The sequence below is a fragment of the Octopus sinensis genome, linkage group LG19 (assembly GCF_006345805.1).
Source record: "Octopus sinensis linkage group LG19, ASM634580v1, whole genome shotgun sequence".
Classification (NCBI taxonomy): Eukaryota; Metazoa; Mollusca; class Cephalopoda; order Octopoda; family Octopodidae; genus Octopus; species Octopus sinensis.
In genome coordinates, this window is record NC_043015.1 from 20,004,848 (window position 1) to 20,029,891 (window position 25,044).

The following is a 25,044-nucleotide window of genomic DNA, read 5'->3' on the forward strand; positions in this document are numbered from 1 at the left end:
TTATTATTTTGACCCAGCTGTGACTGGAGTTTGTCATACCTCTTATTAAAGACTCTCCGGCCGTGACCATTGCTCTCCTCCCCACTTTCTCAAGACAGTGTTTGTAAGATCACATAATCCGGTGCATCTGTCCTTCTTTTATGACAGTTGAGGAAGATTTGGCTGCTATTTCTCAATAATGCTTGGAATTTCCATCAGAGAAATAAAATTATTTGAATTTTGCGCCAAACAATTTGATTTGTCATGAATTATGTAAGTCGATTTATTTTTTAATCTCCTGTAATAGCAATGAGTAATAAAAAGGGGAAATGGATAAGTTGGTATTTAAATTGTTCTGGGGTTTTTGTTTTTAATTAAGCTTCAAGAAATACAGCTAATTAATTAAGTATTCATCTCAACTGATTTACTTTTTAAAATGAAACGTTTCTTATTGACTCAACTAAATGGGCGGAGGTAAAGATCATGGACTGCAACCTCCTTTGGGATTTTTTTTTTTTTTACAGGAGCACACTATATCGAGGGCAGAGATTCCGAATCTACAAAAAAAAATTTAAACAGCATTTCAAAATTTTAATTCTCTACTCCCCTCTCCCCCATCAATTTCTTAAATTTTCACTTTTTAAAAAACTTTTTTTGGCAAAATACGTAGAAATACGAAGATTATGATTCTGAAAACAAAAATTTGTAAAATTTCAATTTTTCAAAAAAATAAACACCCCCTCCCATCCGCCCTACGACAAGAAGTGAAATTAAATTTTTTTCTCTACTAATGTTTCACGCATGCGTAGAATTATAAAATAGCAGACGCAAAAAGTATCTAAACAGAAAACCTGACATGCTAGAAACACGTACCTGGTCTCTAAACTTGCCACTAATACCAGCTGAAGTTTCTTTAAATCACATCCAACAGCCTTCGAAAAGAACGCATTGGTCACTTTAACAGAGTGCATCTAGGACTATATTTTCCGTGTCCCCCTTTTTTTTTTATGGAAGTATGGTACAGTTTGAGAGAAATTTAGCTACTAGTTTTTGCTGGTCAAGCAACAATGAAGACCCTCTAATTGTTGTATACTGTTGCATGTATCTCTGATATGTTTTGCCAGGTTTCTTTTACATGGGTTAAAGTTGGCTTATCCCCCATCGATAGATGTTTTCCAAATCTGTGAGACTGATAGGAGGAAATTATTCTCAAACCAGAGACCTGACAAAGCGGGTCCTATAAAGAAACCTAATATGTTAAATTAGGCAAATAGATTAAATCTTCTAAACTTCTTTTATTACTGTTGTAAGGACTTAGCTTTAATCTAGTATTTAAACTTGGATTTATTAAGCACCATCTGATTGTGGCCGCTACCAGACTCCCCTGGCACTTGTGCCAGTGGCATGTAAAAAGCACCCACTACACTCACGGAGTGGTTGGCGTTAGGAAGGGCATCCAGCTGTAGAAACACTGCCAGATCAGACTGGAGCCTGGTGCAGCCTCCTGGCTTCCCAGACCCCGGTCGAACCGTCCAGCCCGTGCTAGCGCGGAAAACAGACGTTAAACGATGATGATGATGATAATTATTAACCTTAAAACTGATCATTGATTGCAAAGTTTTGTATTGTTAAAATAGATTAATTATTAAAATAATTGTTTCGCTTTACCTGTTGTATCTATTATGATACTTTGATTAACTCTTTTGTTACCATATTTTAGTTGAAATATAGTCTTTGTTTCAATTAATTTTAAAAAATAAGAATAATTTAACAAAATAGTTCTGTCAGTATTATGCTGCTGTTTGGATCATAAATTAACATGAAATGTTAATTGGAAAGGTTTTTTAAATTTAAATATCTTCAAAGCAGGAAGTTTGTATCATAGAAATAGGGGCAGTTTCAGACAATTTGGTAACAAAAGGTTTAAATCTTTGTTAAATTCATTTGCTGTTTCTTTCTATTTCAAGAATTTTTTTTTCACTATTCTCCAGATTTAAAATAACCAATGCCGTCCAGATTCCATGCATTGACCGTAGCCACAGTGGTTAGAGTTCGAGATCCGAATGTTACCTACCCCTATTGCATTGAATGCTACAGTAAATTACGAATCAATTGTCATTCAAAAATTTGGCGCTGTTTTCGATGTAAAATTAATTACAATACATGTAATATTCCTCAACGGTATCGACTCTGTCTAGAAATTGCTGATGGATCTGCTCTTTGTGGTGCCACAGTTTTTGGCAAAAGCCTAGAACCTTACTTTGGAGACTCTGCTGAAGAAATTCATTCTCTATTGCATTCATATGATTCAAATTATATAATGAATTTGTTGAATGGCTTTTTTACTGGGAAGAGTTTTTTGTTTGGTTTTAAAACTTTACATCCTCTTGAAAAATCTGATTTCAACATGTCATTATTATCAGTCTTGAAATGCAGTTGCAGAAAACAGTGCCAGACACTTCCGACCGATCTAATTGCCTCTCAGATGATTAACTGCAATATTGGTATGGCATGCACAATTAAAATACTTTTAACTAAAAATAACAATTTTAAAACTCAAAACACTTGTCCTGCACTCATTGAACAAGTTCTTCAAACGCCAATAGCATTAACTTTAACAGAATCACCATTATTTATTGAACAGACCAATAGTAGGTCCACTTTGCCATTAATTTCTCAAGAGTTAATTGTTTTATCATATGAAATGAATCCATCTGGGATTCAAACTAGCAGAAATCTCTCAGGTGTGTTAATATCAAGTTCTGGGGAAAGTGAAACCCCTAATTTCATTAACTCTTGTCCACAAAGAAGCCCTTCATTTCATGCAACGAAGTCACAGTCAACCCAAACTTACAAATCTTTCATTACAAACTGTTTTCCTGATTTGTCAGCAGGAAATATTTCAGATCATTTGCTTCATTCTTATAAGAAAGTTCCATCTGGAAGTCATGCTAATGTAAAGCATCTTCCAGAAGTTTCTCTTGCTGATAATCGAAATGCAGAAATTCTTTCTTATGCATCTGATTGTGAAGATATGTTTTTTGAGAATAACAACTCTTCAGATATGGGACATAAATATTCACTGGCAGTACGTATTCCACAGAAAGAATATTCTATGGAATGTTCTTTGAATGTAAATAATTATAATAATGTCTCTTATGCTCCTGAATCAGAAGACTTAGAAGCTTTCTTAAACAGCTTCAGTGATTCACCACATGAACACTTTTCTGAATTCCAAGAAAATGCTGAGCTAAGTCAAATGCAAACAACAAAATCTAGTGAAAAACAGATGTGTTTTCTAAACAGTTACAATTTTAAAACAACTCTGAAAGAAACTTCTTGCAGTAAATCAAATCTAAAGATGTTTACAATGGCTGCTGTAAACAAGATAAGATGTGAAGATATTTGTAAATCTTCAAGAGAAACGGGAGACTGGAAAACAAAGGAGATAAATATTCTGTCTCTTTTAAGCTTCCATTCATCAACTGTGACCTATTTCCTTCTCAACTTGTCAGTTCCATATCATTTTTTAAAATGTATCTGGGAAAGTAATTGCAGAGTATCTAATAACCCAAGGTACAAAAACATGGACAAATCAAACAGAAGTAATTTATTTACCGGCAATTTGACTTATCATTCTAAATTAATGATGCCTAATTATAAACTAAATAGCTGGAGTGAAGCAAATCAGCTTTGTGACATGAGAAATAAAATTGTTACTAGACAACCTATTACGGTGACTGATGACAAATATTTACTTAAAAGTGCAGATTTATATTTATCGTCCAGTCCAGCTAAAATTGTAACTAAAACTACTGTCAACAATGAAAACATTTCTGATATATATAGTAAATATCCTATAAAAGTCTCTTCTACAAATGAATACTTACCAAAGTTCCAGTCTGTTGAGAGATGCATGTCTGCTGTCGATGTTATTAAAAAGTCATCACCCAAATCCAGTCCTTCAAATAGTATTTGCAATATCTTTCCTGGAGACTTTTCAAAAATTGCTGACATGTCAAATATTCCTTGTGATTCTTGCATTGATGTTTCAGTCATTAGTTCCTTTCACATTAACAGAATGTTCTCTGAGAATGAATCTATAAATGGCAACATGTCTACATCTGCTTCTTTCAAACAGCTTTCTCCCTTTCAAGAAACAATACATCCTATAAGGTGTTTGTCTAAACAATTTCCAAATCAAGATTCCAACCTTGAAAGTGAACCATCTTTCCTAAATGAATCTAAGAAAAGGAAAAAATGTAATCAATGTCGTTCATATCTTCCAAGATGTCTGTGCAATGATTTTTCAGAAAATAAAGAAAATATTTCATACAATGGAAGAAAAGAAGCTTTATGTTTTCCTAAAAAATTAGGTAATGCAAGCTTATCTGAAAGCAAACAATTTGTTAATAAGATTCTCCGACCACGCAATAAAAACCATCATTCTGTTCCAACTAAGAGATCTCAAACCTCTTCTACAATCAGGAAAAGTCAGCTTTCAGACTTACCATTTGCAGATGGCTTTCATTCTTTCTCAACCAATGTTAATCTTAGAAAATGCCATAGTCTCACTTCTACACCAGTTCCACATTTCCATATTTATCAAACATCATATAGAAATCTGCCACATAATGATTCTTCAACTGAAGAAAATATTGAACGCTTATTTCCAGTAACTCCAATTAAATGCTCTTCAGAGAACCAAAAGCAGTCTCGTCCAAATTCACCTTCAATTTATTCTGTTGAAAGTCACAACTCTGAATCTTATGTATTATTACCATCTGGAAGTCTTCAGCAAGATTGCCAAGAGAGTCCCAAAGAAGAGGGCAATACGTCACAGGATTTATATGATCCTTCGACTGAATTGTTTTTATCCTCTCCTAATCCAGATGTATTACCTGTCAATGCTTCAGAAGACCTATTTAGCTGTTCTTGGAAATCTTCAAACCAATTTATTCCACAAACACCCAGTAGTACCCCAGTTTCAGTAAGAAATATTTGTTTAAATAGAAGAGATGGTATTAACAATACTTTTAATCAAAGAAAGTCTAAAAAATCTAAATATCCTCTAACCAAATGCCTTCTAAAAAGACAAATTTTCAAGAAAATCAATAATTCTAATCAATTCCAAGCAAGATGCCAAATGAAAAAATTGTCTCCTTCCAATACTATTCCAAAGACAATCAGTGTGCCATCTTCACCCATGGGACCCCTCAATAGAAAAGATTCATCTGAAGAAATATTAGAAACTTTGTTTTCTCCAAGAATATTGTCTCAAAATGAGTTCAACTCACCAAGAACTACAAATTATATAGAATCAAAAGAAATCTCTAGATGTAATTCTTTAATCATTCCTAAAACAATGAGAAATATTTTTCAAATTATGGAACAATCTCATGAATCAGAACAGTTTTGTAAATCCTTTCCAGAATCACAAGATTTATTTTCACCTGAAATTCTTTCTGCAACACAAAATAAAACGAAACATTTGTTTACTTTACAAAACACAAATACCATTTCCATAGACAATCCATTTCATTCCTGTTTTAAGTCAAAACCTGATGTAAATCAACTGCCAACTCCGTCTACTGAAGTATTTAAAGAAACTCTTTGTAATGTAACACATGAGCTTTTAGATGCAGAAATCCATGGTGTATTAAATCAAAATTCAACTAAGGTCAATTGTAAAATATGGAATAAAACTTATTTACATCAAAGAACACCTGTCTTATATAATAAAACATTGGATATTTATGCCTCACCTGATTTATTCTGTACACAACCAGACAATTCAAATGTCCATTCACATCTTTCTGAAAATTTCTGTCAAAATATCCAGACTCTTCCACAGTCACCTGATATATTCACCTCAAACACTTCTGTTCAGAGTGACTCTCCCAACATACTTGCTGAAACACAGCCTGATGTAGATAATTCTATACATTCACCAGACATATACAATGAAACAGAGACTAACTCTTGTAACCTATTGCTCTCGCCTGATATTTTTTCTCCAACACAGAAAAGCAAACCAAAATATTTATTACACTCAATTGATCCTCTTTGTTGCACACCTGAAAGTACAAAGCACTACATATCATCTCCTGATATATTCTTCGAAACACAGAACACACAACACCACATGAAGTCACCTGACATAATCAGTCAGACACAAGAACCATTCTTCAAACATAAAAATAAATATTCATATTCTTGGAATCAAATTTCCTCACCTACAAAAATCACTGATTCACAACATAAAGACACAGTTTATAAAGTTTCCACTTGTTCTGATTTAGCATCAAGTTCTGACAATAGTTTATGACATTGTCCATTAAAATTTTCCTGTAAATAAAATTTGTAAAGAATTAATTGTTTCTTTGCTAATGCAAAATATCATTAATTGCTCACAATGTAGTTTGCTTATAAAACCAATTTATGTTTAAATTCATAATACATTTCTGGCAGATTCAAACGAGAATATCCGATCGCTGTTGTTTTCATCATCAGAGAACACCTCCTACCTTTAGACAATGTGTACTCATAGCTCACTCTTTTTCATTGCTGTAAGGAAGACGGCGAGCTGGCAGAAATGTTAGTCCGACGAGTGAAATGCTTAGAAGTATTTCATCTGTTTTTACATTCTGAGTTCAAATTCCGCCAAGGTCGACTTTGCTTTTCATCCTTTCGTAGTCGATAAATTAAGTACCAGTTGCATACTGGAATCAATCTAATCGACTAGCACCCTCCCCAGAAATTTCAGGCTTTGTGCTTAGAGTAGAAAAGAATTCATTGCTGTGAAGAAGCTCTGAAAGATCTTGGCGTTCCATTCTTGTGTCCCTGACCCATGGATCAGATTTAAGAGATGCTCTAGCTCTTCATCATCATCATTTAGCGTCTGTTTTCCATATAGAAATCCCTAAACAAATTATTTGCAGATGTCTGCATAACATAATAATGAAAAAAAAAAAAGGCATCAGAGGGGCAATTCATATCCTGTGTGCAGATAGATTTTTTGCAAATTATAGTATGGCTTACAATGCATTGCTTACCCATGCTTTTTGATTGAACTGATTTTATTTTTTTTTTAAGTATCACCATTATAGGTATTTATACTCTGGTGAAATTAAGAAATCAATTTGTAAATAAACGAAACCCTTGAATCCATCGCTGTTTACACATACAGTTGCATATCTATGTATGTATGTACCCATGTGTCTACGTGCATAGGTACATCATGAGTTATACACACACAGACGAGGGTTGATTCATATGTAAAAGAAAGTAAACAAAATAATATGACCAGTTGCTTATCAAGAAATTTGTAAGCTTGATTTTTTTTTTATAAAGATAATCATGTAAAAAGCACTTTCCGAATGTGATCAATGCCAGGTTTGCCTGACTGGCTCCTATGCTGGTGGCACGTAAAAAGCACCTACTACATTCTCAGAGTGGTTGGCATTAGGAAAGGTATCCAGCTGTAGAAACTTTGTCAGATCAGATTGGAGCCTGGTGCAGCCACTGGCTCTCCAGACCTCAGTCAAACTGTCCAACCCATGCCAGCATGAAAAATGAACATTAAACGATGATGATGATGTGAATCAAAGCAAATGTTCATCATTTCGAGCCACTTTCCCAATGAGTATTTCTGCTAATTTTGGTGAAAATCCATTCAGCCATTTTCTAGTAATCTTGCAAACACACAGACAGACAGACAAACAATGATTACAATACCCTGCTTTTGCTTACATGCACAAGGTAATTAATGGGCCACATGTAAAACAGTGATACATATTACAGTTCTATATTTAAGAGATAGGAATTATGTACATTATTTACATTTGACGGATATTTGTCCTCATCTTGTTTGCTGTTAACATAATGTTTCAGCTGATATACCCTCCAGCCTTCATCAGGTGTCTCGGGGAAACTTTGAACTTGGGTTCTCATTCCTAAGGTATTTTTCGATGTTGTTGTTGTTGTTTAGATTTATAAGCCCTAAAAATTCACTCCATAATTGCCCATGGGCATGTGGTGTAGTGGTTAAGAATGCAGGCTACTAACCCCAAGATTCTGAATTTGATTCCAGGCAGTGACCTGGATAATAATAATAATAACAATAACAACAACAGCAGCAGCATTGAAACATACCTTAGGAATGAGAACTCAGGTTCAAAATTTCCCCAAGACACCTGATGAAGGCTGGAGGGTATATCAGCCGAAACGTGTTAACAACAAGCAAGATGAGGACAAATATCCATCAAATGTAAATAGTGATAGATATGTTATGGTTTGGATGCTCAGTGTTCTGCATGCACCCCATGTATAGTTCATTTATGTTTTTTAAATAGTTGTTGATTTTCCCCAGTCAATGCTGATCAAGCAGATCTATGACCAAAGGAATTTGAATTGTTAACATCTTTCTACATTTATATTAGGTGTAGGAGTAGCTCTGGTAAGTAGCTTGCTTACCAACCACATGGTTCCGGGTTCAGTCCCACTGCGTGGCAACTTGGGCAAGTGTCTTCTACTATAGCTTCGGGCCGACCAAAGCCTTGTGAGTGGATTTGGAAGACGGAAAGTGAAAGAAGCCCATCGTATATATGAATATGTTTGTGTGTGAGTGTTTGTCTCCCCAACATCACTTGACAACTGATGCTGGTGTGTTTATGTCCCTGTAACTTAGCAGTTCGGCAAAAGAAACTAATAGAACAAGTACTAGGCTTACAAATAATAAGTCCTGGGGTCAATTTGCTCAACCAAAGGTGGTGCTCCAGCATGACCACAGTCAAATGACTGAAAAAAGTAAAAAGAGTAAAAAAGTGAGTATCCCTTTTGTTAATGGAAAGGGCATGGTACATGTCTAAAAGAACATTATCTCATCCATTTTTTAACCCTTTTCATACTAATCTACTCTAGACCCTGCCACTCCCACCCCCACACCGGTTCCATAATAGAAACTTCCTGATTAAAGGTGACTTAAATTAAGAACCTTCCATGAAAATTCCCAATCATGTTCTAAACAGCAGCATTTTGTTTCTCGTAAGAAAAGCAACATTTTTCAGCAGAAATATGGTGACAAATTGTTAAGGTAGTCGGATATGATTTTTAGGAGATTTGGCTGTAATTTTTAGCATGGAGGGGAGGGAAATGTAGTGAGTTACCACAGGAGGAGGGAGGAGACATTAGGAAGATATGTAGTGGGGAAGATTCGCCAAGGACAGAGTGTATGCAGGTAGGTTCACTGAAGTGTGACAAGGGAATGAGAGGTAGAGAGAAAGGGAGGGGAATGCAGTGAATGGTGAACATGGGTGGAGAGAAGGATGTTAGGGAGAGAATGCCTTTGGAACCTCATTTTTACTTAGATGGATGGTTATTCACAAGCACAAGAATTCACTAATCATCTCAGTCCTTTGCCATCTCCTCCGAGGCTCAACATCTGATGGTCATTTTTCACTACTTCATCCCATATCTTTGTGGAGTTTCCTCTTTCACAGGTCCCCTTCACATTTAGCAATCTGCACTTCTTTATACATCTGTTTTCATCCATATGCATCATGCGACCATACCAGTGCACTACATCTGATGCTTCTTATGCCCAGTTTTACTCTCAACACATTTACACTTTGTTGTACATGCACACTGATATTGCACATCCAGCAGAACATGCTGTCCTTGCTTCTTTCAAGCCTTCACATGTCCGTTGCATTTACAGCCCATGTTTCATTAACATGTAGTATAGCTGTTCATAGATAAGCATTATACAGCCTGCCTTTCACTCCGCAGGAGAGGCCCATTGTTACTAACAAAGGTATACAAGGAGGGTGCTGAAAAATTCCTGGCTTTAAGGGTATGACAGAAAGCCTAGTTGGAGGCCCAGCTTTCTGAGTCCTATTACAGGGCTTCGAAAAACTGAAGGATCACTGCAATAAGTGTGTGAATCTGAGAGAGGGGAGTATGCAGCTAAAAAATCATAATTAACTGATCCTCTTGTATTTTCTTTTATCCAAAACCAGGAACGTTTTAGCACCCCAACACCTTTATATACATACATACATATACATATACACACACACACACACACCACACACACACACATATATATATATATATATATATATATATATATATGCACACACACACAAGTGAGTGGACAAATGAAAGAAGGGCATTCAACCAATTTATTGGAAGTTACATATATGGATCAAAACAGTTTGGTTCAAATTGGTTGGTACTCATGAGTTTCAAGTGTGATGCTAGTCATCAGCCAGTCAGAGGAATGAACAGAGTTAATAATGATGTTTTGGACATTGTTCTTCTTCAGAATAGGGTGTCAAGTGGAAAGAAAGTAAGAAAAATCAGTAGATAAAAGCAGAAATCCAGGCAAAAATACCCACAGAGAACTGGTCCATATGTTGGCCATGGACTATGTATATAAATATATAATGAGTCAAGTAAAATCGAAATCACAATCAGAATCTCAATCAAATCGAAATCAAAATGGAAATTGTAGTTGTGGCCAATGCCAGTGCCACCTGACGGGCTCCCGTGCTGGTGGCATGCAACAAGCACCATTCATATATGGGTCAATGCCAGTGCCTCCTGACTGGCTTCCTATGTCGGTGGCATGTAAAAAGCAACTTTTGAATGTGGCCAATGCCAGTACCCACCTGCCTTGACTGGCCCCTGTGCTGGTAGCACGTAAAAAGCACCATCCGAACATGGCTGATGCTAGTGCCACCTGACTGGCTCCTATGCCGGTGGCATGTAAAAAGTACCCACTACACTCTTGGAGTGGTTGGCATTAGGAAGGGCATCCAGTTGTAGAAACACTTCCAGATCAGATTGGAGCCTGGTACTCTTGAAACTCAAGAGTACCTGTCTTGCCAGTTGTCAGTCAAACCGTCCAACCCATGCCAGCATGTAAAATGGATGTTAAACGATGATGATGATATATATATATCATCGTCTTATAGTCTCTCAGGCGACTCACACGGATATATATGTGTGTGTGTATATATATATATATATATATGTATAAGGGTGAAAAGGAACACACGAGTTGATATATATGAAAAAACAAGTAAAAAATAGAAAATGCTAAAATAATTTTATAGTGAACATTTCAGTACCGGTTTCGGTCATTTTGAGACCTTTTCAACTGTAACGATTAAATAATTAAATTTAGAAAAATTAGAAGAAAAGTTTCTGCAGAAAATTAAGACTTACTGAGGAGCTATACGATAAATACAACGAGGACGAATCGTTAGCCAGAAATAGGAGTAACTACACCCCCTCGAAAGGTAAGAATAAAACACTTGATGATTTCTGTGACCACATATCAAATTACCCATATCAACATATGCACAAACAAAAACACAAACCAAACTTCAGCAAAAAAGAATGGGCTGAGTTGAACAAATTAAAACTAGATAAAACAATAACAATCAAAGAGGCCGATAAAGGGAGTGCTGTTGTCTTAATGGATACGACATTTTACATAACTTTGGTACTTTCTATGCTGGAAGACACAACATACTATGAAAAGGCACAAAACTACAGTCAACAAAAAATAATGAGGGAACTAAATCCATATTAAACCCATACAAAGCAGGGCTAACCGACAAAGAATATGATTATATGACCAATTTCACAAGTAAAACTAGCCAATTCTACGGTATACCTAAGATCCACAAAAGTGAAAAAATAAGCAACGCATGCAAGATAGCTACAGACAAAATAATTAAAGTCCCTAATCCTAATGACCTCAAATTGAGACCCATAATAGCAGGTCCCGCATGCGAAACCCACCGCCTCAGTAACTTTTTAGACACCCTGTTAAAACCACTCCTCAAACATGTCAAAAGCTATATAAGGGACGACTTAGATATGCTCAATCACCTACCGAATACTATAAACAAAAACACCATACTGGTATCCTTCGATGTAGTCAACCTCTACTCCAATATCCCCCACAACCTAGGACTAGAGGCAATCCAATTCTGGCTAGAGAATCACGCCAACGAACTACCACACCGCATCAAAAAAGAATTGTGATAGAAGGGGTTAAATTCATCCTGGAAAATAACTTCTTCGCCTTCAATGACAACTTCTACCGACAAAAATCGGGGACTGCGATGGTACACGAATGGCCCCCTCCTTTGCCAACCTAGTCATAGGATACCTAGAGATCAGTCTGTATCGTAAGGTTCTAGAAAGATATGGCAGCCCTTTCTCCATCTACATAGAAAACAACTGGAAGAGATATCTAGATGACTGTTTCATCCTTTGGCATAAAAATATAGAAAAACTCATAGAATTCCAGAAAATTTTAAACGGACTGGACGTAAACATCCAATTCACGATGGAATATAGCCAACAACAACTCCCCTTCCTCGATATCCTCATTAAGAAAGCTAATAATATAATAGAAACAGACATATACTATAAGCCTACAGACTCTAAGCAATATCTTCCATTCAATTCATGCCACCCCAGACACACCAGGATGAATATCCCCTTCAATCTAGCAAAAAGGATATGCACTATAGTCTCTAACGCAAACACCAGAGACACACGACTACAAGAACTAAAAGATACCCTAATCACCAGGAACTATCCACCTTCACTTATTGACAAATGCATTCAACGTGCCCTTCAACTTAACATCAAGGAACTGAGACATCCCAAATCAAAGAAAAACTTACAACCAAAAGCCTTACCATACATCTCCACACACAACCCTCTCAATAACGAAGCCTTCGACACCATCCTCCACAACATACCCCTCCTAAAAAAAGACCACAGAATGAACACAATCCTCCAAACACACACGATCATAAAAAGCAAAAGACAGCCTAGATCCATGAAAAGTCTCCTTACACAAGCCCGAATTCACTCTTCAACACAGAAGCCGACAGTAAAAAAATGTGGAAGACCCAATTGCGGGATATGCGACTATCTAATCGAGGGTTCTGAGTTCTCCTTCAAACAGGGACAACGTTTTACAGTGAAAAGCAACTTCACATGTGCTTCGGAGAACCTAATATACTCACTAACCTGCTCCGGGTGTCAAGAGCAGTACATAGGCCAAACAAAAAATGGTTTGCGTAAACGAATGGCCCTGCACAGATCCCAGATAAAAATTCCCCAAAACAGAAAAATAGCTTTTAGCCAACACATAGATACTTGCGCCAACAAAAAAACACCAAACTTCAGAATTTTCCCCCTCTACCAATTTAGGGACGATACAACCTCGAGACAACGAATAAGTAAAGAAAATCTCTTTATTACAAAATACAAGCCACTTCTTAACGGGTCTACGACAAACAATTAATATACCTCAACTTTAGAATAAAAGAAAAAAATATATATACACACACAAATACTACACTCCATAGAATCCATTACTAATCAGCCCCTTCATAGCTATATTTACACCCATCATATTCTCCCTCTCTGTTTTTTTCTTCTTCTTCTTCTTCTTTCTCTCTTCTTCATCATCATCGTTATCATCATCGGCATCATCATCATCGCCACCATCATCACCACCATCTTCTCCTTCTCCTCCTTCTTCTTCTTCTTCTTCTTCATCATCATCGTTATCATCATCATCGTCGTCATAATCATCACCACCATCACCATCATCGTCATCTTCTCCTTCTCCTTCTCCTTCTTCTTCTTCTTCTCCACCCCCTACCCCTTAAGTTTGTCACTAATGTTTTTTAGTATAACACCTACGCTAATTCTATAAACAAGCCTGTCAATATAAATATTCTCCTGAATTGAACTGAGACTGCCAGCCGCCACTGACCATTCAAAATACGACCATCAGGGCACTCCAGATTCTCCCACCCCCTTTCCTCACCAGCCTTCCCTCTACTACCCTACCAAGAACTCACAACTACCTCGAACACACAAGTGCAAACAAGGGAGTCAGAGAAAGGCAGAAAGCCACTAAATCTGAACACTACTATAGAAATATTCTTTTAAAAAAACTTTTCTTCTAATTTTTCTAAATTTAATTATTTAATCGTTACAGTTGAAAAGGTCTCAAAATGACCGAAACCGGTACTGAAATGTTCACTATAAAATTATTTTAGCATTTCTATTTTTTACTTGTTTTTTCATATATATATATATATATATATATATATATATATCCGTGTGAGTCATCTGAGAGACTATTAGTCAGGGAGAAGATGCACTTGTATATCTGTCAGTAGAGTGAGTATATTATCTGAATTTCACTCGTATTTTGTATGCAAAACTGATTGGTAAGATCAGCTGTGATGGATATTTAATACTGTAAAATTTGGATTATATATGTGCATATATATATATGTGTGTGTGTATATATATATACACACACACACACACACACATATATATATATATATATACATACACACATACCACATACACACATACATATGTTTGACCAAATTTCACTCACAAGGCATTGGTTAAGCAAGTCTTATGACATTGACACTTGGTCAATGTGCCATGCAATGGGACTGAACCCAAACCCATGTGGACGAGAAGCAAACATCTTACCACAGTGCCACACCTATTTTATCTGGTCAAAAATTCAGAATAGAAAAAGAAAAAGTAACCACAAACCCATAAGGAACCTCTGTGTGGTCACTAAATCTGCTAGAAATAGCATCTAAATCATAGTCTTCCTCAATTCTTTTCAAACACTGCCCTGCTAGGCACTGGAATCTCTGTTTGCCACAAATTTTAGAATTAAGACTTACGACATAAGAAATTCCTTGCTAATGTTTAAACATATTCAAAAACGATTTACTAATAATTTTATTAAACAGAAGTATGATTAATAAAAGAAAGTCGGTAATAGCTTTTATATATTTTTCTATGAATTCCTAGTTTCTACAGTTTCCTACAAGTGGATTCTGTCTGAAGAATTTCTAATAGGATACAACTTTGTACTTTCTATTAGCAAATGAAACGAGTAATGGTGAATAAATAATACGAAAAAATGTTTCCAACTTCCTCTTTTGATATATAATTACTCTACAAACAATATTTCTAGAATGTTCAACTCATATGTACCCCAACATCAATATAACTACAAATTGGATAGTAATACTGGAATAAACAGGTGTGCTTCAGCAGGATACGCCTTGGATTTTACCATACCTACATAATATTCATAGTTTGCTATATTTATAACATTTTAAACTGATAGTTAAAAAGGAAAAAAAAAAACTTTCAATGTGAACTGTACCAGTAATTGACAATTAGTTCGGACATTTAATTGCAGGAGAAATAAAAGAGTTAGCAAGGGAGAGAACTCTGTAATCGATGTCACCTTGAAATTTCGACAAGATGGAGGCCAACGTGAGTAAAACGGGCCAGGAAGCCCTCGTCGCCCCAGATGAAAAGCCATGGCAAAAGAAAAGGAGACTGGCTAGGTTGGCTGAGTTCAAGGGCAGTCAATATCCGCCTTTTTCTATTGAGCCAATGCCTCATGAGCGCCATCGTCTCGATGGTAAAGGCATGACAGATGCAGATCGACAACTCAGAAAACAATGGTTACTCGATCAGAACCTGTCCCCGAATGAACCACGTTATGTCCCTGAAGTTCACCCGAGGAATGTATTTAAAAGGATTGGTTCAATGCCCTTTGAAGCCCTCTACAAGGTAACTACAATAGTTGCTTATTTTACATTTTATTATTTCCTTATTTTCTTCTTGGAAGATGATATTAACAAATATAAAAACAAAGTGTCATTAATTGTTTGTGTTGTGGTTGTACGACCGTTTGATATGATTTATTGTTCAACCCAAGGTCAATCCTGAACAAACCTATGATCAAGGACGTTCTAAGACTACATTATCCTACATGTTTTTCCTTTAATATAGTAGAATGCGATCTGAAGTAGAGTTAGCTGTTATTTCAGGCAGACCGACTGGTTTATGTTATTATATTTTTTAATTTAATGATTCCAACTCCGTATTATTGTTTCGGACCGTAAAGTATTCAGGATACCAGTTTTATTTAGTACCTGTACGCTATTCAAATGCCAAATAGCCGTGTGGCTGATGGGTTAATAAAATGCAACTAGACAGATTGTGACCTCTAAACCCAGATTGGCTCCGATGGAGCGGACCTGTGATCAGAGACATTCTAGGTGTGACTATCCTGTCTTTTTCATAGCACAGCGCACCGAAGATCACATTGGTGTAGTTCTTTGTTTTTAAATCGTTTGAAGGTGATTTTACTGTTATTTCTGACAACTCTTGTTATTTTGACTTTTTTATTGTGTATTTAGAAAAGGAGAATCACTATATAACGACTTCAGTGTTCACTTTGTTGGGAATAGAAAATAGGAATTTTCACTGAAATTCAAGGTTGACCCCTCCCCCAATATTTTTAATCAAAACGGTCAGAGCAATAACACTTTAGATCAGAGGTTTGCTCGATCAGGTCCTACCTAGTGTTAAACAGCATGTAACATATTAGCTAATGTTGACTGGTGTAAGAAACATACTGCTCCACATTATTATAATTCTACACACATGTGTATCCATTCCCAGTTGGAATCTTTCTCCATTTTCTTCCCCCTCCCCCGCCCACTTATATGATGCAGGGTAGCTTTGTACCTCTTCTATAGCAAGACACCTAAACTTATCCTTCTATCACGCTCTAGCCTTTCAGCATCCAGCACAGAACCCTCTCTTCACCCTCTCAAATACTACCCCACCATCAGTTCAGTTGGGAATACTTTTTCTTTCTCCCTGTTCTTTTCTTTTCTTGTCTTGTAAGACACTTGACAACCCCACTAGTACTGGTGGCATTAAAAAAAATCACCCAGTGAACCCTGCAAAATGGTTGGTGTTAGGAAGAGCATCTAGCTGTAGAACCATGCCAAAACTGGCACTGAAACTTGATGCAATGCTGCAGATTGCTGGATCCTGTCAAACATTCCAGCTCATGCCAGAATGTTGGACGTTAAGTGTTGATGGTGACCTTAATCCCTGTCTCTAATCATATCACACTCTACTCACACTCTCGTGGACTTAGCTACCCACCCAACTTTTCTCTTCTTTTATCTCTATTCCCTCTCTGTCTCTCTTTCCAGCTAAGGAACCCATGTATCTCTGTAGCAAGATAATTTTTCCTGTCCTTCTATCTGACTTTCATCTCTCCCTTTATACATTTATACCTACCCATCCAACTTTTCTCTTCCTTTATCCTTATTCCCTCTCTTATATTCACCTTGTACCTTGAGGCTTTCATCATTGCTCTCTTTCCAGCTGAGGAACCTCTGTATCTCTGTAGCAGGATAATTTTTCCTGTCCCTCTATCTTACTTTCATCTCTCTCTTTATACATTCATACATTTCAGTGTTGTGTACTAATGTGAACAAATGCTAACAAACCAAAGTAGAAAACTTTCAAATGAATGCCAAATATTATAGCAACTCCAGTGTGGAAGATAGACATATTAGCCATTCCTAAAATGTTAACGACAGTTAATCATTTATTATTTGATCTCAAGATTTTCGTCTTTGTCTGCAACTTGGTTGATGATGCAGTGGAGTTGCAATAGAACTGTATCTGTGATCAGGTTGCAGTTGGTGCAATGGAAAGTTTGATGCCAAATAATGTTTAACCGATTAGCATTTAAACTGACCATATCTTGCCCAAATACTCTACCCATTTATGTTCAAGGTGGTCAGATCCAGCTTCTCACACATACCCTAAAATGTTATTCTAAAAATAAACAGTCATATCGTTCCTGGTTCAGTCCCACTGCATAACACCTTGGGCAAGTATTTTCCACTATAGCCATGGGCCAGCCAAAACATTGTAAGTGGATTTGCTAAATGAAAACTGAAAGAAGCCCACCGTGTGTGTCTCTCTCTATGTATATATATATATATAGATCTGTGTCATTTTTGAGCTAATTGTTAGAGGCTCTCGTACAGCTCTGAGTTCTTCATCCTCAGAGCCCACCTCAGTATTCTTGTGTAGCACTCATCCACCATCTGAGTGAGTTTCTTGGTCAGTGTCCAAGTCTCAGACCTGTACAACAGCATAGACTCCACTACAGCAACAAAGGGATGGATCTTCAGGTCTTTACGAAGGTCTGACTTCCATACAGATCTCAAACTATGGCATGCCACCCAGACTTTGAGCTTCCTCTCAACTATATCACTCTCTGTGTTCCCAATCTTTGCTCCCAGATACAGGAAGTCCTTAACTAACTTTAGTGGCTTCCCACCTACATTCATAATCTACTCTGGCTTCTTAATGATCTCTATCAGATACTTCATCTGAATCTCATTCATTTTCAGCCTCACACTCATTGACACAGTCTCCACCCACTGCATCAACTTCTCTGCCTCCCACACTGCGTTTGTCAGCAAAACAGCATCTGATATCTTTTTAGCCCTCACCCTCCTGCTCTGCTCCACATTATTAATAATACTAATAAAAACAAGAGCACTCAGAGAGTGCAAACCTCCACCAAGGCAACACCAATGTCCTCTCAACAATTAGCTGGAGATGATTTTTAAAATGAGAATATCTTAAATAAATTTGACTGCTCTCACAAACGAGAATACTAAAAATGAACCTGACCACTTTCAAAAATTAAATAAAAAAGCAGGAAAAATAATCCAGAATCCTTGTCCAGTACCAGATCGATCCCAAAATCTAATCAGTCATGAGCTAGTCATGAGGCCAAACATTCCTGAAAGTTCCATCTGAATTCATCCAGTGGTTCTTGAGATATCTTGTCCATGGACAAACAAACACAAGTGAAAATAATACCTCCACCTTCGCTAAGGCAGAGGTAATAATAGTATATAGATGTTTTAACATTTTTCTTACAAAACTGTTTTTCTTTCTCTTTTCTAGGTATTGAAACCAATTATCGGTGTAAAACCAGCTCTAGTTGTTCGTCGCAGTTCTCCATGGATTCTTGGAATTTACGGTACTCTATGTGCTTCCTATTACTTTCTCAAATATCAGCCTAATGACTGGACGAAAGCCAGTGGCTTCTACGTACGGAGTATACAACCGCAATATACAATGGGTATGGCAAAACCTTTCCCTGAAAAAGAAGCAGCTGATTACTATGACAAAGGGTTCAAATCTCGGCAAGTGCTACTCAATCCCAAAACTAGCTACATTGAATAATTCTCAAGGGAAACTGCTATAAAGACCTATGGACCTTTAGATTTTTTTTTTATCTAGTTGAAGAAACTGAGTCCTGTGATTTTAAGGAAGGTTATTATATTTGTTAGAGGTACTGCCTCCTTCAGAGGTCTTTAACAAATATTTAAAAAAATCAAAAAAGGAAACAGTGTAAAAGAAATTTATTAAAATTGAAAATTTATTAAATAATTGTTTCTTTGTGTGATAATTTAAGGGTAGTCCCACTGGTTCTCCTACAGTGTGATGTGTTGCATTGGTGTGTTGGCACAAGTTTAGCTGTAAGGTTAAGAAGTTTGTCTTTTGCAACCTCATGGTTTTCAGTTCAAAGTGCCACTGTGCAGCAATTTGAACAAATTTCTTCTACTATAACCCTGGGTCAACCAAGGCTTAGTGAATGAATTTGGTTGACAGAATCCATACAAACTTTGACGTAAAAAATATAGGTATGACTCTGTGTTTGAGTGATTCACGTTGAAACCTAATTTTGGATTTAGTCTCATTGCATGACACCTTGGGTAAGTGTCTTCTATTATAGCCCTGGGTTGACCAAAGTCTTGTGAGTGGATTTGAAAGATGCCCTTTGTATATATCATCATCATCATCATCGTTTAACATGCTGGTATGGGTTGGACGGTTCAGCTTGGGGTCTGGGAAGCCAGGAGGCTGCACCAGGCTCCAATCTGATCTGGCAGTGTTTCTACAGCTGGATGTCCTTCCTAATGCCAAATACTCAGAGTGTAGTGGGTGCTTTTTACATGCCACTGGCACAGGGGCCAGAGGGGGCTGGTATCGACCACGTTTGGGTGGTTGGTGCTTTTACATGCCACCATGTGTACATATTTGTGTCTCCTTGTCTTGACATCACAAGAGATGAAATATTTTCCTCAAGAACAAAACACACTACACAGTCTGCGAATCAAAGTCACTATCTCTGGATCTCGAGTGCAAAACACACTAACCGCTAGGCCACATGCCCTCACATATATATATGTGTAGCTTTATTCAAGTTGTTGCACACTGCTGTCATTTGAAGTGAACTCCGTGAATAAAGCTACAGAAGAACATACGTGATGCAAATGGAAACCACATTGCAAGATATCAGTGCAGCAGAAACGTCTGTCAGACACATTTAACTTAAGTAGGAGTAGCTATATAGGTGCAAGAGTGGCTGTGTGAATATAGGCACAGGAATGGCTTTCCAACCACATGGTTCCAGGTTCAGTCCCACTGCATGGCACCTTGGGCAAGTGTCTTCTACTATAGCCTTCAGCCAATCAAATCCTTGTGAGTGGATTTGGTAGATGGAAACAGAAAGAAGCCTGTCATATATATATTTGTGTGTCTGTGTTTGTCCCCACCACCATTGCTTGACAACCAACATTGCTGTGTTTATGTCCCCGTAACTTAGTGGTTCAGTAAAAAAAAACAATAGAATAAGTACTAGGCTTACAAAGAATAAGTCCTGGGATTGATTTATTCGACTAAAAACAGTGCTCCAGCAAGGCCGCAGTCAAGTGACTGAAACAAGTAAAAGAGTATAATTGACTGTAATAATACAAAATGTATAGATGTATTATTCTCCTTGTTCACTGATTTGCCTTATATATATCTGCAGTTCTTGGTGGTCTAAATTGGATATGCAATCTATGTGGGTAGCTTTCCAAAACATTGTCTGGTTTTAAAAAGCCACATCTTATGATTTTAGAATCGTGGTTCTCAACCATTTTCTCACCTTCGGACTTCTCTGATTGCTATTTTATTTGGGTGGAGTCTCATACCCATTCAATGTTTAAAGCAGTACCATTATACTTTCATAATTAAATAATATTAGAAACTCATCATCATCATCATCATTTAACGTCCGTTGTCCATGCTGGCATGGGGTGGACTGTTTGACTGCGCTGGCATGTTGGATGGCTGCACCAGGATCCTGTCTGATTTGGCATGGTTTTCTATGGCTGGATGCCCTTCCTAACGTCAACCACTCTGAGAGTGTAATGGGTGCTTTTACATGCCATATGCATGACACCAGTATCTACCATGACTTTGATTTTGCTCAGCTTGAAGGGTCTTCTCAAGCATGACATAATGCCAAAGGTCTTGGTCAATGCCTCTATGAGGCCCAATGTTTGAAAGGAACTCAGCTACCTCACCTCTGTGAGGCCCAACACTCAAAAGGAATTCAGCCACCTCGCCTCAGTGAGGCCCATTTGAAAGGAACTCAGCCACTTTGCTGTTAGAATATTTTGTGTAATGAAGAAGTATAAACAATTTGTTACAGATAAATTTTAACAAAATCTTATATGGAAACAAGTTGGGAAATACTGAATTAGAACATTCTGCTTGAATGTAAATGGTGGTTTTAGAGGATAATCTATTTGTGAATATATTAAATTTCGGCTGTGCTTTGGTGCTTAGTGCAATTTCCAGAAACAGATGGACTGAAACAAATTAAGAACAACTAAAAAGCAGATCAAGTGCAGGTTTGTGTTCAGAGTTTGCAACTAATATCATCATCATCGTGATCATTTAGTGTCCATATTCCATGCAGGCCTGGGTTGGATGGTTCAACGGGATTTGACTGGCCACAGGTAATATTGACCTAAATGTTGTGACTATAACAATCAAAACAAGGACCCTAATCCAAATATCATTATCATTTTAACATCTACTTTTTCATTCATGGGTCAGAATTCACTGACTGCCAGATGCCTTCCCTTTTTTGGCAAGGTTTCTATGGTTGGACACCCTTCCTAATACCAACCACTTTTCAGAGTTTACTCTTCTTTTTGATAACTACATATAGCCATCTGAAATGAGTCTAAGGCCCTGTCCATCAGTTGTTAGATATATTCATGCATGTGGACACAATCAGGATGCCTGCTGCATCCCTTCCTGCTGGTCACAGCTTCATAGTTTCCATTACAGCTGTCCATGTCACATCTTACAGCTTTTATAATGTTCACAGAGCATCATCATTATCGTTTAACATCCGCCTTCCATGCTGGCATGGGTTGGACGGTTTGACAGGAGCCTGCACCAGCCTTCTTAAAGAAACAAGATCTGCACTGTTTTTTTCTTTCGGGTGGAGGTGGGTGGGGGAATCAGGTCATTGAGTTAATTGCCATGTGTTTTAAGAAGTTCTCTTTCCAAGCGTGTGATTTTGGGCCCAATCCTAACATGTGGCACATTGGTCAACTGTCTTCTCCTTTAGCCCTAAAACCAACACACTGCTTTTACTGACTTACCTTAATATGTACACTAAATGAAGTCAGATTTTTATCAGTCAATGGTTTATACAAGATGTTTGGGTTAAATTTGATGATTTTTACTATGTTCCCTTGAAAAAAAATTTGAGTAAGGTCATTGCCAGTGCCACTGGACTGGCTCCTGTGCAGGTGGCATGTAAAAACACCATTTGAGCATGGCCGTTGCCCATACCGCCAAACTGGCCCTTGTGCTGGTGGCATGTAAAAGCACCCACTACGCTCTCGGAGTGGTTGGTGTTAGGCAGGGCATCCAGCCATAAGAACCATGCCAAATCAGACAGTCTGGTGCAGACTCCTGTCAAATCGTCCAGCCCATGCTAGCATAGAAGGCGGATGCTAAATGATGATGATGATTATCTGTGAACACTGTAAAAGCTGTGAGATGTGACATGGACAGCTGTAATGGAGACTATGAAGCTGTGACCAGTAGGAAGGAATACAGGAGGCATCCTGATAGCGTCCACATGCACAAATACATCCAACAACTGGACAGGGCCTTACATTCATTTTAGATGGCTATATGTAGCTGCAGGAGACTGTAGTCAAATCCTGGCTGGAGAGGTTTGCTGCTGGAAGACCATATGTGTGGCAGCAGGATTTGACTCTTTGACATATCTCTAGAAAGAGTCAAGTGTTGTTGGAGAATTTCTACAACTTCACCGGCCCCAATTTCTGGTCTCCTAATTCCCCTGATTATAATCTCCTGGATTATTATGTGTGGGGCACAGTTGACAAAGACACCAGCCACTCTCCTAGCGACACCAAGGCCAAGATCAAGGAGGTGTTTGAAGATCTTTCCAGGGACACACTGAGGAATGCATGCACAAGGTTCTGGAGCCATTTTAAGGCCACTCATTGATACTTTGGGACTTACCCCACTGCCCAGAACTGCTGGCCTTGTACCAAAATTTGAAACCATCATTATTATTTATAAGGTTGGGGAGCTGGCAGAATCATTAGCATGCTGGGCAAAAATGATTTTCATCTGTCTTTTTGTTCCGTGTTCAAATTCCTCTGAGGTCAACTTTGCCTTTCAACATATCAGGGTCAGTAAATTAAGTACCAGTGAAACACTAGGGTCAATGTAATCAACTAGACCCTTTCCTCTAAAAAATTTCAGGCTCCCCCACACACATCTTTTGTAGAAAGAATTATTATTAATATTATTATTAGTAGTAGTAGTAGTGGTATGTTTAGGCAATACTGCTTTGTACTGGCATTGTGATACTATTATAAAGACATTGTTTAAAAGTGCCATTATCACTAAAAGTAAGACTTTTAAATACCAATAAAAATGTTATAAGCAGCTCATGAAAATTCCAGACATTTGCCAACTCTTGTCCTGAAAAATCTCTTATCAAAGCAGGCAATGACTAAGGCCTTTGGTATTATGTCATGCTTGAGAAGACGACCCATCAAGCCGAGCAAAATCGCAGTTGTGGCAGATACAGTGTCATGTAAAAGCACCCATTATACTCTCAGAGAGGTTGGCGTTAGGAATGGTATCCAGCCATGGAAAAGCATGCCAAATCAGACTGGAGTCTGGTGCAGCTTGCCAGCCCAGTCAAACCGTCCAACCCAAGGACAACGGGTGTTAAATAAAGATGATGATTTTATAAATATATATACATATATATATATATTGCAATAATCATAACAAATACAAAAATAAAATACAAAATATTTTATTACAAAAACTTATAAAGATACTTTTTTTCAAACGTTTCATTATTATATATGTGTTCATGTATGTGTGTGTATTACATACATATATATATATATATATATGCATAAATATATATACACATACATATATATATATGTCTGTATAGCTATGTACAAATTTAGACAGAACGATATAAAAAGAAAACCACAATTGCAAGTCTACATTTCACAAAAGTGAATGTTTTAAAAAAAAAAAAGAATTTCTAAGAAATTAATATTTATTTTTTTGTTAATTTTAATTGAAATTTAATTTTTTATTTTATCATATTAACCTCATATGTGATACCAGACTAAGACCATCTCTGGCCTTATGATACAAATTCCTATTCAAAATGCTTTGCATTAAAACCTTTCATTGAAATATCATGAATTTATATTTCCCAAACTAAGGTAAGAATTATTTTCATAAACTCCTCTTTAATTTCAAAATTAATTGAAGTAAAAACAGTTTATTTCAAGAGGAATATGGTAAAAGAAGAGCTAAAAGGAGGTAGGAACAAAATTTATATAATATCTGAATTTTTTTCAAAGAAATATATAATTGATACAAAGATGAAGTGGGTTGATAATGACCTGGCCAAGTCTATAGCATTGACCTGTTAGTTTCAGTGTTTTGTACAAGTTCTAAAGAGAGGAGGTCGGATGAAATATATTAAAGGTGCCAACAGGAGAGGGGGGTGTCTATGGCAAAAATGATTAATTTTCCAAAGAACTGTTTTGCAATACTTTTTAAAAACAGGAATCGACCAGTAGTTTGGTACTTTTTTTTTTTACTTATTTCAATAACTGAATCATGACCATGCTGGAGCACTACCTTGAAGGGGTTTTAGTTGAGCAAATCATCCCTACCCCCACTAGTACTTATTCTGTTGGCCTC

At 37.0% G+C, this 25,044-nt stretch overlaps 2 protein-coding genes across 2 annotated transcripts; both read left to right on the forward strand.

Annotated features, from left to right (window-relative positions):
- Positions 1-18: 18 nt before the first annotated feature.
- Positions 19-6,307, forward strand: LOC118767204. Its single transcript, XM_036511427.1, has 2 exons — positions 19-252; positions 1,971-6,307. Exon 2 carries the CDS (start codon positions 1,985-1,987, stop codon positions 6,305-6,307), a length of 4,323 nt encoding a protein of 1,440 aa, XP_036367320.1. The 5' UTR covers positions 19-252; positions 1,971-1,984.
- An 8,984-nt stretch (positions 6,308-15,291) lies between these two features.
- On the forward strand, positions 15,292-19,321 carry LOC115222201. The gene is made up of 2 exons (XM_029792352.2): positions 15,292-15,648; positions 18,874-19,321. The coding sequence occupies exons 1-2, from the start codon at positions 15,334-15,336 to the stop codon at positions 19,153-19,155; spliced, it is 597 nt and encodes a 198-aa protein (XP_029648212.1). The 5' UTR covers positions 15,292-15,333; the 3' UTR covers positions 19,156-19,321.
- The last annotated feature ends 5,723 nt before the right edge of the window (positions 19,322-25,044 follow it).